Source organism: Rhineura floridana, chromosome 14 (assembly GCF_030035675.1).
Source record: "Rhineura floridana isolate rRhiFlo1 chromosome 14, rRhiFlo1.hap2, whole genome shotgun sequence".
NCBI classification, from domain to species: Eukaryota; Metazoa; Chordata; class Lepidosauria; order Squamata; family Rhineuridae; genus Rhineura; species Rhineura floridana.
In genome coordinates this window covers 3,763,675-3,777,953 of record NC_084493.1, presented here as the reverse complement: position 1 = coordinate 3,777,953, position 14,279 = coordinate 3,763,675, and the positions used below count along the sequence as shown (strand labels likewise).

The 14,279-nt window shown below is 47.3% G+C and overlaps 1 protein-coding gene across 3 annotated transcripts in view; it reads right to left on the bottom strand.

Annotated features, from left to right (window-relative positions):
* IGDCC4 (immunoglobulin superfamily DCC subclass member 4) overlaps window positions 1–14,279 on the bottom strand; it is a 73,566-nt gene that overhangs the window by 26,316 nt on the left and 32,971 nt on the right. For all 3 annotated transcript variants that reach the window (XM_061595579.1, XM_061595580.1, XM_061595581.1), the window contains 6 exons: window positions 9,284–9,421; window positions 7,724–7,879; window positions 6,299–6,709; window positions 3,935–4,099; window positions 3,252–3,389; window positions 1,747–1,917 (listed from right to left, as the gene is read on the bottom strand). In XM_061595579.1, the coding sequence (XP_061451563.1) occupies window positions 1,747–1,917; window positions 3,252–3,389; window positions 3,935–4,099; window positions 6,299–6,709; window positions 7,724–7,879; window positions 9,284–9,421 (1,179 nt within the window). The remainder of the gene's footprint in view (window positions 1–1,746; window positions 1,918–3,251; window positions 3,390–3,934; window positions 4,100–6,298; window positions 6,710–7,723; window positions 7,880–9,283; window positions 9,422–14,279) is intronic.

Here is a 14,279-nt window from a genome sequence, read left to right as displayed (position 1 = left end):
TTGCACAGTAGGCTCGTTTCACACACACACACACACACACACACACACACACACACACACACACACACACACACACACACACACACACACACACACACACACACACACACACACACACACACACACACACACACACACACACACACACACACACACACACACACACACACACACACACACACACACACACACACACACACACACACACACACACACACACACACACACACACACACACACACACACACACACACACACACACACACACACACACACACACACACACACACACACACACCCCCCCCTCTATCCTCCATCCAGGACAAGTGAGAGGCATTATCAGAGTTCAAGGAGATATTCCAGCTCCGGCAAAAAGTCTCAGGATACGAAGCAGGATCAGTGAGGGGTGTGGCCTGGGGAGAGTTCAGAGGGCCAGACAGGGCCACATTCGGCCCCCAGCCTGAGTTTCCTCATCCCTGCTCTAAGGTCATCTGCTGGTGCCCTTCTCAGAGTGCTTCCTAGCTAGGTGGTTGTAAAGTCCGTGACACCCCGATTATGAAATCCTTCCCCAAAGAAACGTCTACCTGGCATTGTTATCTTTCAGACAAAAATCTTTATATTGGTTTTTCTGCTTAACTGTTTTCACTTGCTGTTGTTGTTGTTGTTGTTGTGTTTTAAGCTGGTCCTTCTTCTTTTATATAAGGGGTAACCAATGTGGTGCCCTCTAGATGCTTTGGATGGCAATTCCCATTATGCAGAATTCGCTCCCACAAGAGGCAGTGATGGTCACCAACTTGGAGGGATTTAAAAGAGGATTAGACAAATCCATGGAGGAAAAGGCCTTCAGTGGCTACTAGCTCTGCCTCCACAGTCCGGGGCAGTGTGCTTCCAAATATGAGTTGCTGGCAACCGCAGGAGGGTAGAGTGCTCTTGCACTCAAGTCCTGCTCGCGGGTTTCCTACGGTTGGCCACTGTGAGAATGTGGACACTGGACTAGATGGGCCCTGCAGGCTCTTCTTATGTTCTTATCCTTGACTCATTGGTGATGCTGGCTAGGGCTGATGGGATTTTGGAGTCCAAAATATCAAGAGGGCACCAGGTTGGGTTACTCTGTTTTATATAGCTGTAAACCATCCTGGAATCCATTGTGATGAAGGGTGGCATAAATGTAAATGTACTGCCTTCAAGTTGATTCCGACTTATGGCGACCCTATGAAGAGGGTTTTCACGAGGCTGAGAGGCAGTGACTGGCCCAAGGTCACCCAGTGAGCTTCATGGCTATGTGGGGAGTTGAAACCTGGTTTCCCAGGTCATAGTCCAACACCTTAACCCACCCTTTCCCAACCAGTGTGCCTCTAGACGTTGTTGGACCACAACTCCCATCAGCCTCAGCCAGCATTGCCAATGGCTGAGGCTGATGGGAGTTGTGGTCCAACAACATCTGGAGGCACACCGGTTGGGAAAGGCTGCCTTAACCACTACACCACACTTGCTCTCGAAGGGTGGCATATACCTATTTTAAATTAAAGAAAGTAACAAATCTCAGGATTTCATTGCTATCTTGATCTCAGACTTCCCTTCCTTGGCTATATGCCTCCCCCTTCTGATTCCACTTCCACAGACGCCCCCATCTTGGATCCTGATGGCACTTGCAGATGCAGAATTGCCCATGTCTTACCAAGCCCTCCCAGGAGCTGGCCTTAACCTTAAAGGAAGCAGCCTGAGGTAAAAAAGGAAGCGACCTACCGTGAGTCTGATTGTCTCTATCCGGAGTGCGGTGCTGTGTCCATTCCGAAGGGGCTCCATAGCCAGCGCTAGTGCTTGCCGCAATGCGCACTTTGTAGATTTTATTAGGGTGCAGGGCGTAAAGAGTGAGTTGTGTCTCATTTGTGCCAACCTCGGTTGAGGAAATCAGATCTGTTAGAAAAACGGAGTCGAAGTCCTTTTAGAAACACTTAATCCAAGTTTAACAGCTGGTATAGCACAGTGGGGAGGAGAGCCTGGCTGGGAGTCCAGAGTCTGTGAGTTCAAATCCCTGCACGTGTCTCCTGGGCGTCAAGGGCCAGCTAAAGATCACCCCACAGTGAGTGGCTCAGGGGTTATGTGCCCTGCCACCTGTGCAGCCGTGGGCAAGCTGCATAGTCCCAAGGAGCCAGTTGCCCCCCAGCTGGCAGTTGCGGACAAGGAAGGGGCTGGCTTGTGCAGCTGTGGCAAGGTGGGGAGGACTAGCCTCAGAGGGAGCCAATGGGAAACCCCCTCTGAATACCACTTACCATGAAAACTCTATTCATAGGGTAGCCATAAGTCGGGATCGACTTGAAGGCAGTCTATTTTCCAATCCAAATTTGGGGAACTTCTGACCCTCCAGATGTTGTTGGGACTCCAACTTCCATCAGCCCCAGTCAGCATGGCCACTGGGCAGGGATGATAGGAGTTGTTAGTCCAGCAGCATCTGAAGGGTCACAGGTTTCCTAACCCTGGCTTAGTTTTCTGTTCTCTCCCATGGCTCTCAAAGTCGTGGGCAGAAGTGCTCCTAAATTATACCTTGTCACACAGAGAAGTCGTCAAGGAAAGGAGCTGCAATCCCCTCCTGCCCCAGAGGAATTCCATTCATAAGGAAGATCGGCAGCTCAGTAGCAGAGCATTTGCTTGCATACAGAAAGCTACAAGTTCAATCCCCAGCATCTCCAGGTACGACCGCCTGAAATCCCGGAGAGCCACTGCCAGTCAGTGTTAGCAATACTGAACTAAATGGACTAATGATCCAACTCAGTATAATGCACTTTCCTATGTTCCTATCTTATCAAAACTTTTTTGTGTCCCCCAGAATGATGTTCTGTCCAAGCAGATTTTGTCACCTTAGTTTTTCACTCAAATGACACGGACTCTGTTGCACCTACAGATGTTGGACTATTCTATCAGAAACGGAAACCCTGGAATCCGCATGTTTGTTAAAAGCCAGGAATGGAAATCACACAAGCAACTATGAGCGGTATTCGCAATCATGCTTTTTTTTAGGCTGTAATTGTTACATAAATTATTATGTTATTTTCTGCATTGTTTTCGATGTTTCCCTTCCATTGAAATTTGTGTAATTAATTACACAAGCTTTGGCCATAGCAGTGAGACGAACAACGTAGATTTTAGTAGAAGCTCAACTGTAGCAGAAAAGAAACCCCAGCTGCAACAAACACAGGACGGGACGGAAACTGCTGCCTTCTTGCCCTGCCTCTTGCCACCAGAATCCTTACCTTCCTTGAGGGGGGCGTAGTCAATTTTGTATTTGGTGATCCGCCCACTGCTGAGTTCCGGAGGGAGAGGCAGCCAAGTCACCTTGATGTCCATCGGGGTTGTGCTGGAAAGAGACAGCTGTGGAGCTGCGCTGGGAACTGGGGAAGGCAACAAAAGCAGTGACTCCCGCTCATCACAAAGGAAACGGGTATAACACCACCCTCTTGGCAGGGGGAAATCGCCCTTGAACTTGGAGGGCTCCACTATTTCAGGAACACACTCTGCAATTCCCTCAGCGGGCCTATTTCCCATAGAAGACGAAAGCCAGCTATTCTCCTTTCACACGGAAGTGTTTTCCAACACCAATGCAGGGTGATTATTTCTAAAAAAAAGAGAGGCCTGCCTGGAAACTAGCCCTGCCCGGCTTGGAAGCTACCAAGCTACATGCAACTGGGGATCAGGGGCTTCACATTTCTCCAGCGCCCTCCTTCTAGTTGCTGCCACAGTCTCATCAGCTGTTTGGCATGTCCCGGGTTCAAGAAAACAATGTCAAATTGTGTTAACCTCACCTAATTACTAACACAAATTAGAGGAATCCCTTCATATCACAATACTTTTCACTGCTACACACACACACACACACAATAACGGGGCCTAGGAAGAATTTGGGGCGGGGAGTTCCTTCTACTCCTATTCTACGAACCATCTTCCAATGTCTGTACGTTTATGGAAGAAGAGGTCTGGCTGGCTCCAAGCTGCGAGTAGGCCACCACGTAGAAAACGTAGTTGGTGTTCGGCTCCAGGTCTTTGACCTGGAACTCGGTTGTGTCGTTATTCACCGCAAACTGGTACTCCACGTTATCGGTGCCTAGAGAGGGTACACAACGCTGTCAGACAAAAAAAGAGGAGAAAGTTTTTTGTCCTTCCTTTGCAGTAGCTTCTTGCAAGCAGCTCGCAAGAAGGTCCTGCGAATCTATCATGATGGTTTGTTTTTCAACAAACATCAGGGCTGCCCCAACCCTTTCAATGCAAACAGGGTCTCAACCCAGATTTCTGGCAATGTGTAAAGAATGGCCAGAGGGGAGATTGGGGGGGGGAGAGTAAATTCTGCACTAATTAATTTGCAGCTCAAGAGGAGGGATGGAAGAGAAATTGCACACTAAATCTATCAAATTCGCACTGTCCAAAATGATAGGGAAACTGAAACACAGCCAACCTTCAAAATGTCGGTGTTGCAACACAGCTCGCCAACCAATGTTTACAAAAATGCATATGTTGGGGGACAGTGTGCATAAAAATGAATATGAGTGGAAAATAACATACAATATGATGAGAAATCACTTGCAGAAATGTGCTAAAACTGCCAGCAAAAATGTGTTTATTAGGAGAAGTGCTCTAAAAAGCTGGAGAATTTTCATAAGGATTCTTTTTTTAAAAAATGGCAAATTGCTGCAGAAAGGTGGAGAACTGAATTTACGATTGGAACTAACGGAACCAAAATTGACAGAACTTTCCATCTCTGCTCAAGCGTATGATCTTGTCTATGCAAACGAAAACTAAATGGGTAACAGAGGCCCCAATAGCATTAAAAGGGTACCTAGCATGACCGTACAGGCATAGGGGGTTAGCATGACGCTTTCGTTTCCACCATCCACTCCACGATACAAACTGCGACGGAAAACATTGCCATTTAATCCAGAATATGAGAAAATCTTTCCTACACATACAAGGAAATGGGAGATACAGGGCAGGAAAGGAGGACTCTGACCTTCCTACCGTGCTCTTCACAATCATCAAACAGAAGGGCCGTAAAAACGTGCTAAGGGTTAACTGATTCACCTAACCCTCCGAAATCCTAAATCAGGGGTGGGGAAATCTTTTTCAGCCCAAGAGCCACCTTTTCTCCCTTCTGGGGGCCACATACCAGTGGTGAGTGGGGCCAGACGAAAAGTGGGCAGAGCAATGAGTGTGACTTTCACCTTAGCTCAGTAGGCCACATTCCAGCCACACACAAGTCAGAGGTTTCAGTGCAACCCCCTCCCAATATTCCCCATCCAGACAAACAAGACGCTTTAATCAAGGGCACATGCATGTCTGGCAAAAGCACTCAAGGAAGGTGTGGAGCAGGCTGGTGAGGGCTGTGGCCTTGGGACGGGAGAGTCCTGAGGGCCAGAGAAAGAAGCCGCGAAGGACACATTCAGCCCCTCTGAAAAGTGCTAAGAGTTAGTAGGAGACCCTTTGTTTCCATGCCAGAGGTACAAGCCCCACAGTTCCCTGGGAAAAGGGATTGTTAAACCACTCTGGGAATTGTAGCTCTGTGAGGAGAACAACTCTCAGCACCCTTCACAAACTACACTTCCCAGGATTCTTTGGGGGAAGCATGGCTCTCTAAAGTGGAATAATAGTGGAATAAATGTATGGTGTGACTGTGGCCCCTTAGACAGGCACAGCTGGTAGTTTCAATGGGTGTGGACTCCGGAGGAGACAGCGGTACCTGGAGGAGGGGTTTGGATTGGTTAGGCACGGGGGCACATTTTGGGATAAGATGGACCTCTGCAAAAGCCTGTGCTCTGGGTTGCACGTGAACCAGAGTGGATCCGCTTGGACCAAAGGGGATCAGACTGGATCCAGATTGATTCCAAATCAAAAAGGTGGCAGAGCAGCTTTTGAACTGATCATGGGAGGAAGGGGAAGCCAAAGAGTGTCTGGTTTGGTAAGAATCAGGGTGAAAATGTTTGTGATTGTTTAAATTGGGGGCAGGGTAAACTAGGCAATGGAAGTGCAGGAACACATGATGACCATCCCCCACCCTGGGGGTCAGCAACCTTTTTTGGCCTGTGGGCACATTTGGATTTTTTTTAGTAAATGCTATGGGGAAGCCAGGATTTTTTAACATGGTATAATACTGCTTTACATGCAAGGTGCAGATTTGTGGCTAGTGTTTGGATCTTTAAAAACTAAATTTTAATTTTTTGGGGGGGGGATATATGGTTGACTGCAGTTTGTACAGATCAGAAAGCAATCAAATCAATTTAATGGGGAGGGGGAGCCAAAACAAGTTACGTACCCAAAGCTTTCTGGTAATGGAGTGAAAAGCCAATTATCTGCTCGCTGTTGAACTCCGGCCGCTCCCAGGATACCAGAACAGTTGTGCTGGAGAGGGAACTGGCAGACACCCTCTTGGGAGCACTGGGCAGACCTTCCCGCACAATCACCACCAGCCTGGCAGTGGCGCACGCCATGCCTAGGGGATTCTCTGCCATGCACTGGTAATAGCCAGCATCATCCAGCCCGATCTGGTTGATCACCAGGGTCCCACTGCTTTGCATCTTCACCCGTCCTTTGGACAAGAGAGGCTCTCCGTCCTTCAGCCAGAGGATGCTGGGAGGCGGCTCTCCTTCTGCTTTACAGACAAATCTGGCGGTACTGGCTCGGGTCCGGGAAATGGTTTCAGGAGCCTGGGAGATGGCAGGGGGCGCTGAAGAGGGAAAAGAAGGAAATTAGCCTGAATGTGAAGGGGCTTTTTCATTTGGCAAGTAGAGGAGTATAAAATTGTGCATGGTGTGGAGAGATTGGACAGAGAAACGTTCTCCTCCCTATCTCATAATGCCAGAGCAAAGTGACCTCCAATGAACGTGGGACAATTCAGGACAGAGAAAAGTAAGTCCTTCTTTAACAGTGCATAATGAATTTTTGAAATTCGCTCTCACAGGAAATAACGATGACCACCAAATTATTAGGCAAATTCATGAAGGTTAAGGTTATCAATGGCTACTAGCCACTGTGGCTTTGCTCCTCCTCCACTGTTGTGCCTCTGAATACCAGTTCCTGGGAATCACAAGTGCGGAGTGAGCTCTTGCAGTCAGGTCCTGCGTGCAAGCTTCCCAGAGGCATCAGACTGGCCACCGTGAGAACAGGATGCTGGACTAGATGGGCCATTATTAGTGGTGGTGGTGGTGGTGGTGGTGGTGGTGGTGTGTGTGTGTGTGTGTGTGTGTGAGAGAGAGAGAGAGAGAGAGAGAAATCTCTTCTGATTCTGTATATATATATACCCTTCCTTGTAATCTGGACTGGCATTTCCTAGCCCAGCCTTCCCCAACCTGTTGTTCTTTAGATGTTTTGGACTACAACCTCAATTGGTCCCAACCAGCCCAGCTAGCTAGCTGAAGCTGATGGGAGGTGCAGTCCAAAACAACTGAGAACACCAGGTGGGGAAAGTCTGTCCTAGGCCAATCTTTGAGGCAGGAGCAACACACCTTCCCTTTGACATGGGGAAGGAAATCTAACCAAAGCCATTTTCTTTCATCATTCCTGCTGGTATAGATATAGGGGCCTGGAAGGGATGAGGGGGGTTCTGTAAGCAGGCAGAAGAACTATTAGTTCTTGCAGACACGCAACGTCCAGCTTTGCAAAAACCCTGAAGACAGTCCAAAAGCAAAGAGACTTTTTTTTTTTTACGACTACACAGAACTGGGCTGTTCTCTGTTCTCACCAAGGACTCGGAGCTCAGCTGCAGCGGTTACAAACTGCCTGGTCTGGGGTTTATTGGCACGGCAGACGTAAATTCCTGAGTGATGGAGGTGGGCATGAGGAATCAAGAGGTTGGTCCGTCCCAGCACAATCACCTCCGTGGAAATAGGGTTGCCATCTGTAAAGGAAAAAACAAAGCATTAAATTCTTCAGTGGAATAACTAAATTAAAACAAAACAAAAATGTACACTATAATCTTAAATGTGCACAACTCTGGCAGAACCATCACCTTAATATTCCAGACTTATGGCTAGAATTTGCACCCAGTTTCAAGAATCCTATGCGTTTCTGCTGAAATTAAGTACTGCGCTTGCAAGGAGTCACTCCAATTTCCAAGTGATTGTTTAGAGCAGCCAAAAGACTGCACAGTTGTGCCCCCTAATTAATCAGGGGACCTATTGCACTGGAATGTTCAGAGATCAGGGGATGTATGCTCAGACACTTAAAAGTGTTACATTAAAAGGGGAGGTTGCAATCTGGCATCAAAATTGGTCTTCTATTATACCGGAAGTGGGGAGCCTATTTCATCCAGAGGGCCATGTTCCCTTGTGGGCAACCTCCCAGGGGCCACACATCAGAGGTGAACGGGGCCAGAGGCAAGAGTGAGCACAGCCATGAATGTAAACTTTCCCTTTGCACACTAGCCTAGTTTCTACACACACACGCACCCATCTATATTGAGGCAAGCAAGAGTCATGATCAGAGTTCCACGACACATTTCAGCCAAGCAAAAACACTCAACAAGATTGTGAAGCAACATCAGTGAGGGGTGTGGGCCTAGGGAATGATTCCCACGGACCAGATAGAAAGACCTGGAGGGCCACATTTGGCCTCCAGGCCTGAGGGGTCCTCTCCCCCCCCCCCCGCTGTATTATGACAAAGCTCTGGGTTTTATGGTTGACTCATACAGCTCTACTAATCTTCTGACCTGTAATGTTAGGCTGATTGGCTCTTGTTTGTGCATCATTTGATCTGTGTCACATTCAAGCCTTTGGCTACTTTCACTCCAATGTGGAAGTGTCGCGTTTCTTTACAACGGACACATGTCCCTGCCCTTGCCCCACCCCAAGGCCTTCAGTGATCTTTATCACATTTTATAATCCTAAAGATAACCAGAGAGTTATTTTTGCAAAGCACCAACAGATGCGTCAGAATTCTCACCAGCCCCGCAAAACCTCTACAAAAGGCCCGCCAAAGACCCGACCCTCACGCTCTGACCTTTCGAGCTGGGGTGTCATTCAATATTGGTCATGACTAATTTAGATCAAAAGGCATCCAGTATCTAGAATTTCGTATCTTTTACAGATCAAACAACATAAATAAATTGCATGCTTTGTATCGCTTTAGCATTAATTGGCCAACTCAGCTCAGAAGCCACACTACAGCCTCTGAAAGCTCAGCCGTTCAGTTGTCGCGCTTCTCAAGACTGCATTCCTCATGGGATTATTTTTTTAAAAAAGCAAAAAATGAAAGGGTCCCACAGTCGCCTCCCAGTATCAAAAGACTGATTATCTTCATTTACCATCCCGTATCCAAGAGACAAATGGTGTCGGACTGGCAGATGACATGCACTCCATCACGGCGCTTTCTCCAACCACCACCGTGACATTTTCCGGTGCAGCCACAATGGCAGCATCCTCTGATAGGGGCAGCTGGTAACCTAGGGCAATAAGCGACAGCTTTTGTTTTGTCAAAAACAAGATGAAGGAGTCAAGACGCTGTAACCAAACCAAAGTTTTAATAAATCTCTGTTTCTCTGAATCCAGTGTTGCTTTAAATTTGGTTTTCTGTCCGAAGGAAGAGCTTGTACAGTGATTGCAGCAAAGCAAGAGGGGGTAATGGGGAATGTTGGGGGGGCACAAGTGGGGAGGATGCTATTGCACTCATGTCCTGCTCATGGGGAAAGGCTGTGGCTCAATGGTAGAGAAGGTGCTTTGGATGCAGGAATGCAAAATCTCACAGGCGGCTCAGCATAGGTGGCTGACTTAGCTGGAGTCAAATCATTCACCCAGTCTTCTTTAACTGGCTGTCAGGTGGAGGTCTCCCCTATCTCCAGGGGTGGCTAACCTGTGGACCTCCAGATGCTGTTGGACTCCAACCTCCATCAGCCCCAGTCAGCATGGTCAACAGTCAGCAGAATCTGGAAGGGTACAGGTCCCCCACCACCGCAGTTTTCACTGGAGGTATAAACAGGCACTCTGCCACTTATCTATGGGCATTTTTTTAAAAAATCAGCTTTCGCTTCCCCTTATTCTGCCTTAAACACCAAGATCGGAATCATCCTGTATATTTACAGAAACTCGATCACTTACTCTGTAATGAAGAAGGTGCCTTATACCAGCTCAGACCATTGGTCCACTGAGCTCAATATTGCTGACACTGACTGGCAGCAGCCCTCCAGGGTTTCAAGCAGGGGGACACTTCCCAGCCCTACTTGGAGACGCCTGGGATTGAACCAGAGGCCTCTTGCATGCCAAGTAGATGCTCTACCACTGAGCCACGGCCCTGTGGAAAGAATCTTGAGCTGACTGTTGGTTTGCCTGTCAACCAACCAATCAACCCAGCACTCGAATTTAAACAAATCTGTCCGTCACCCCCAGCTCAATGCTGGTGTCTTTTTTGAAATACTGGTAGAAGTGTGAGATGGTTTACCCTTTAAGCAACAAAGCTAATCGCTTGTTTTTAAAGGGGGAGCCCTGAATGCTTTCCCTTATGCATATTCTTACTGACCATTCAGAACCAACACTGCTTCGGAAGGGAACACCAAATTCTCGGGCTCACCAATTTAAATGTCCCCCCGATTATTAAAATTGCTCCTCACCACCCAAAGCTTTCAATACTAAATCTCCTGGCTGAACAGGTTAAACTTGCAAAGCTAATTATGAGATAAAGAATGAAGGTTTCCGTAAAACCTCCACTCGCTCCTGGGTCTTTTCTTCCCCAGCTCGCAGGCTGTACAACTTGCAGCCACCTTCAGAAAGGGCAAGCAGAGAAGGGCACAGTTTTGAAAGCTCTGCAACAGCAACTGCAAAATGGGCCTCTCACTATCTGCGGAATAATGGCAGAAAATCACAGACGGATCTCTTTTCCACCCCTTCCCTCATTGAACAGCTGCTCCAAGCCTGAATCTATTCCCAGGAGGAAATTCTTGGGGGCTGAATAAGGCTTGGAGCTCCTCCTCTGGAAAAGGGTGAGAAAGTTTGCGGCCAACAGCAGAGCTGGGCTCAGTTGTCTGATATCTTGATGTCTCGGGCTGCTGACAGCTGAGATCCAAACGGGTTGTCCAGCTCTCCTCCATCAGTGAGCCCTGGTGGAACTTGAGCAGTACAAAGCAGGAGTAATTGAGGGGGGGCAGAGGCGACAGTGGCTGCCACACAGGACCAGTTTTCTCAGAGCCAACTCTAGTGCCGTGCCACGATTAATCTCTGGGGTGGTTTAGAAGAAGGGGGGGGGCATCCTGAGGCCAACTCTAATTTCCTGTGGGTTGTAGGGCTGGAAAAAAAATGGTGAGGGGGGCAGAGAGAGAGAGAGAGAGAGAGAGAGAGAGAGAGAGAGAGAGGGAGAGAGAGAACAACACTGTTATCTTTTCGGCACCAGGTCAAGACTTTCCTCTTCTCCCAGGCATTTTAGCATGTGTTTTTAAATTGTTTTTTTAAAAAAATTAAATTGTTTTTTGTGTTTTAAAATTTGTATATCTGTTTTTAATGTTTTTAATTGCTTCAGCTATGGGGCGGTATATAAATAAATAAATAAAACTAGACCACAGTAGTTCAGGCACTGGTGGGCTCAAGATGGATTACTGCATTGCACTCTATGTGGAACTTCCCTTGCAGTTGAACCCAGAAATACAGAGTTGCAAAGTTGCTGATGGGATTGAGACCCTGTCAGCGTACAACACCTCTGCTCAGAGATCTGCACTGGTTGCTGATTTGTCACCGGGTCAAGTCCAAGGTGTTTCGATTGGTACATAAAGTTCAACAGCTTGGCACCAGTTTACCTGCGGGAATGCCATGCTCCATTTGCACCAACTCAACCGCTTTGATCTGCGGAACTGGTCCTATCACAGGCTCCACGTAACAGCCGTTCCGCACTTGCAAGGAATCGTTCTTTTAGCGTGGCGGTACCTACACTTCAGAGCTCCCTGACATCAGGCAGGCGCTTTTGCTGTGCTCTTGTCGGCGCCTGCTTAAAACATGTTTGTGTAGGACAAGCCTATCCAGACATGTAGATTACTGATGTGATTTAATCTCTAATGTTGTTTAATTGTTTTTAAAAATATTTTTAATTGCTTGTTTTTATTGGTAATTTTAATGTTTTTTGTAAACCACTTACAAATTTTTTACAATCAGGGGGTATCTACATTTTGTCAACTAAATAAATAATAAATAAAAAGGGAGTAACAGAGAGAAAGAGGGGAAATGGGAGTGTAAGAAAGAGAGAAAAGCCCCTCTCCACTTACTTTTGGCCCCAGCCTGCAACAGATTACCTCTGAAAGTGGCTCTTGACCAAAGAAAGGTTCTGCACACCTCGGTTACAGTGTCAGACAGCTATTCAGATCCCCCACTCAGCTGTGAAGCTCACTGAATGACCTTGCAGCAACCACTATCTCTCAGCCTAACCTACCTCACAGGGTTGATGTGAGGATGAAATGTGGGTCAGGGAGAAAACCTTGTAGGCTGCCCTGAGCTTCTTGGAGGAAGGGTGAACTGAAGATGTGCATGCGCGAGGGTGTATTAGTGGGATTACAATATAGATACACGAAGGGGCCCTTGTGGGGATGCACCAGGAAGGGCCGTGGCTCAATGGTAGGGCACCTGCTTTGCATGCAGAAGGTAGGTCCCAGGTTCAATCCCCACCATCTCCAAGGAGGACTGGGAAAAACTCCTGCCTGAAATCTGGAAGATTCCCTGTCAGCCAGCATAGACAATACTAAGGCTGTGAGCACACTAGTCACCTACAGCAAACCGTTCCCATTGGCCACACCTGGAGGGGGAATGGGTTGATCTGCTGATCAGTTCCAAAATCTGTCTGGTGGAATAAAAAAACAAACGTACTTGAGCCTTTGAGAACCTTTCTCTTTGGATCTACAATGCATATAAACCTGCTTTGAGGAAGGTCAGTAGCTCAATTTTAGCGCATCAAGGTCCCAGGTTCAATCCCAGGCATCACCAGGTAAGGGCTGTGAATGTTCCCTATCAAAGAGATGCTGCCAGTCAGTGTAGACAACACTGAACTAGATGGACCAATGGTCTGACTCGATATAAGGCAGCTTCCCATATCCCTATGAACCAGACATTTCAGGCTCCTGGTCCTGTCATCCCATGAAGGGTAGCTGATTCTAGATGTCCCTGCTGACTTTTCAGCGCCTGCTGAAGACCTTCCTCTTCCAACAAGCCTTTTCAGTGGAGACCTTTATCCCAGTCTGCATCTGCGTTGGAACTGTTTTTTAAATGGTTTTTATTACCCCAGTTCTTCAAAAAAAAAACCAGGGAGATCTAACATATTTTATTTAGCATATTTACTCTTGGATTGGAACCCACAGGTCACACATAGTGTGGCAAGATTTTGTCCATCAGCTGTTACTTGTAGGAGAGCAATGATGGAAAAATTAAAAAAACAGCTAACCTTTTGGGGGCTTTTTTGTTCGCTTGGGTTATTTATTCAATACCATTAGAGTCATACCATTCCATGTTGCAGGTGCATGTTTCCTTCTCTGTATAACATCAATACGTTTTTATAGTTTTAATAATTTATAGTGCTGGCCTTTGACCGTAATAAATGACTGACTGATTGATCTATGGTTTTTAATGTTTTACCACGTGTTGTTTGCCACCCTGGGCTCCTTTTGGGAGGAAGGGTGGGATATAAATAAATACACTAATTTAATTTAATTAATTAATGATCCCTGTGTCTGATCTGTAAGAGTGCCACGGTACATATGGAGCCTCCCGTGTGTCTATGTTTATGCAGAGGGAAACAGTAAAACCAAGATTCTTGAGTTGCTGAATCTTTCACTGAGATTTTGTGGGGAAATGGAAAACGCGCAGCCAGAGTGGTTATGTTTCCCCTCTACTGTCAAAGGCACTGAGTGGGAATCACAAGCAGAAAGAGCTGCTGTTGCACTCAGGCCTTTCTTGCTGGCTTCCAGCTGGGGCATATGGTCGCCTACTGCGAGAACAGGATGCTGGATCAGATGTGCCCGCTTTGGCCTGATCCGGCAGGGCTCTACTTGTGTTGGTATATGGACTCCAGCAACTCCCATTGGAAAGGCTGACTGAGGACACAGGAATTTGCCTGATGCTTCTTACGCCAGGCCACAGGTCCATCTAGCGTAGGGTTGCTTCTGAACATCAGCTGCTGGAGCTCATGAATGGAGAAGGGGGCTGTTGTGCGTTGGCCGTCTTTTCTGGATTTCCCCTGATTGGGCACCCGGTTGAGCCTTTGGCCTGATACCACAGGGCAGTTCTTATGTTCTTAACGCGCAACCTTGACTGCAACAGGAGAACGGCCCTTTGGAT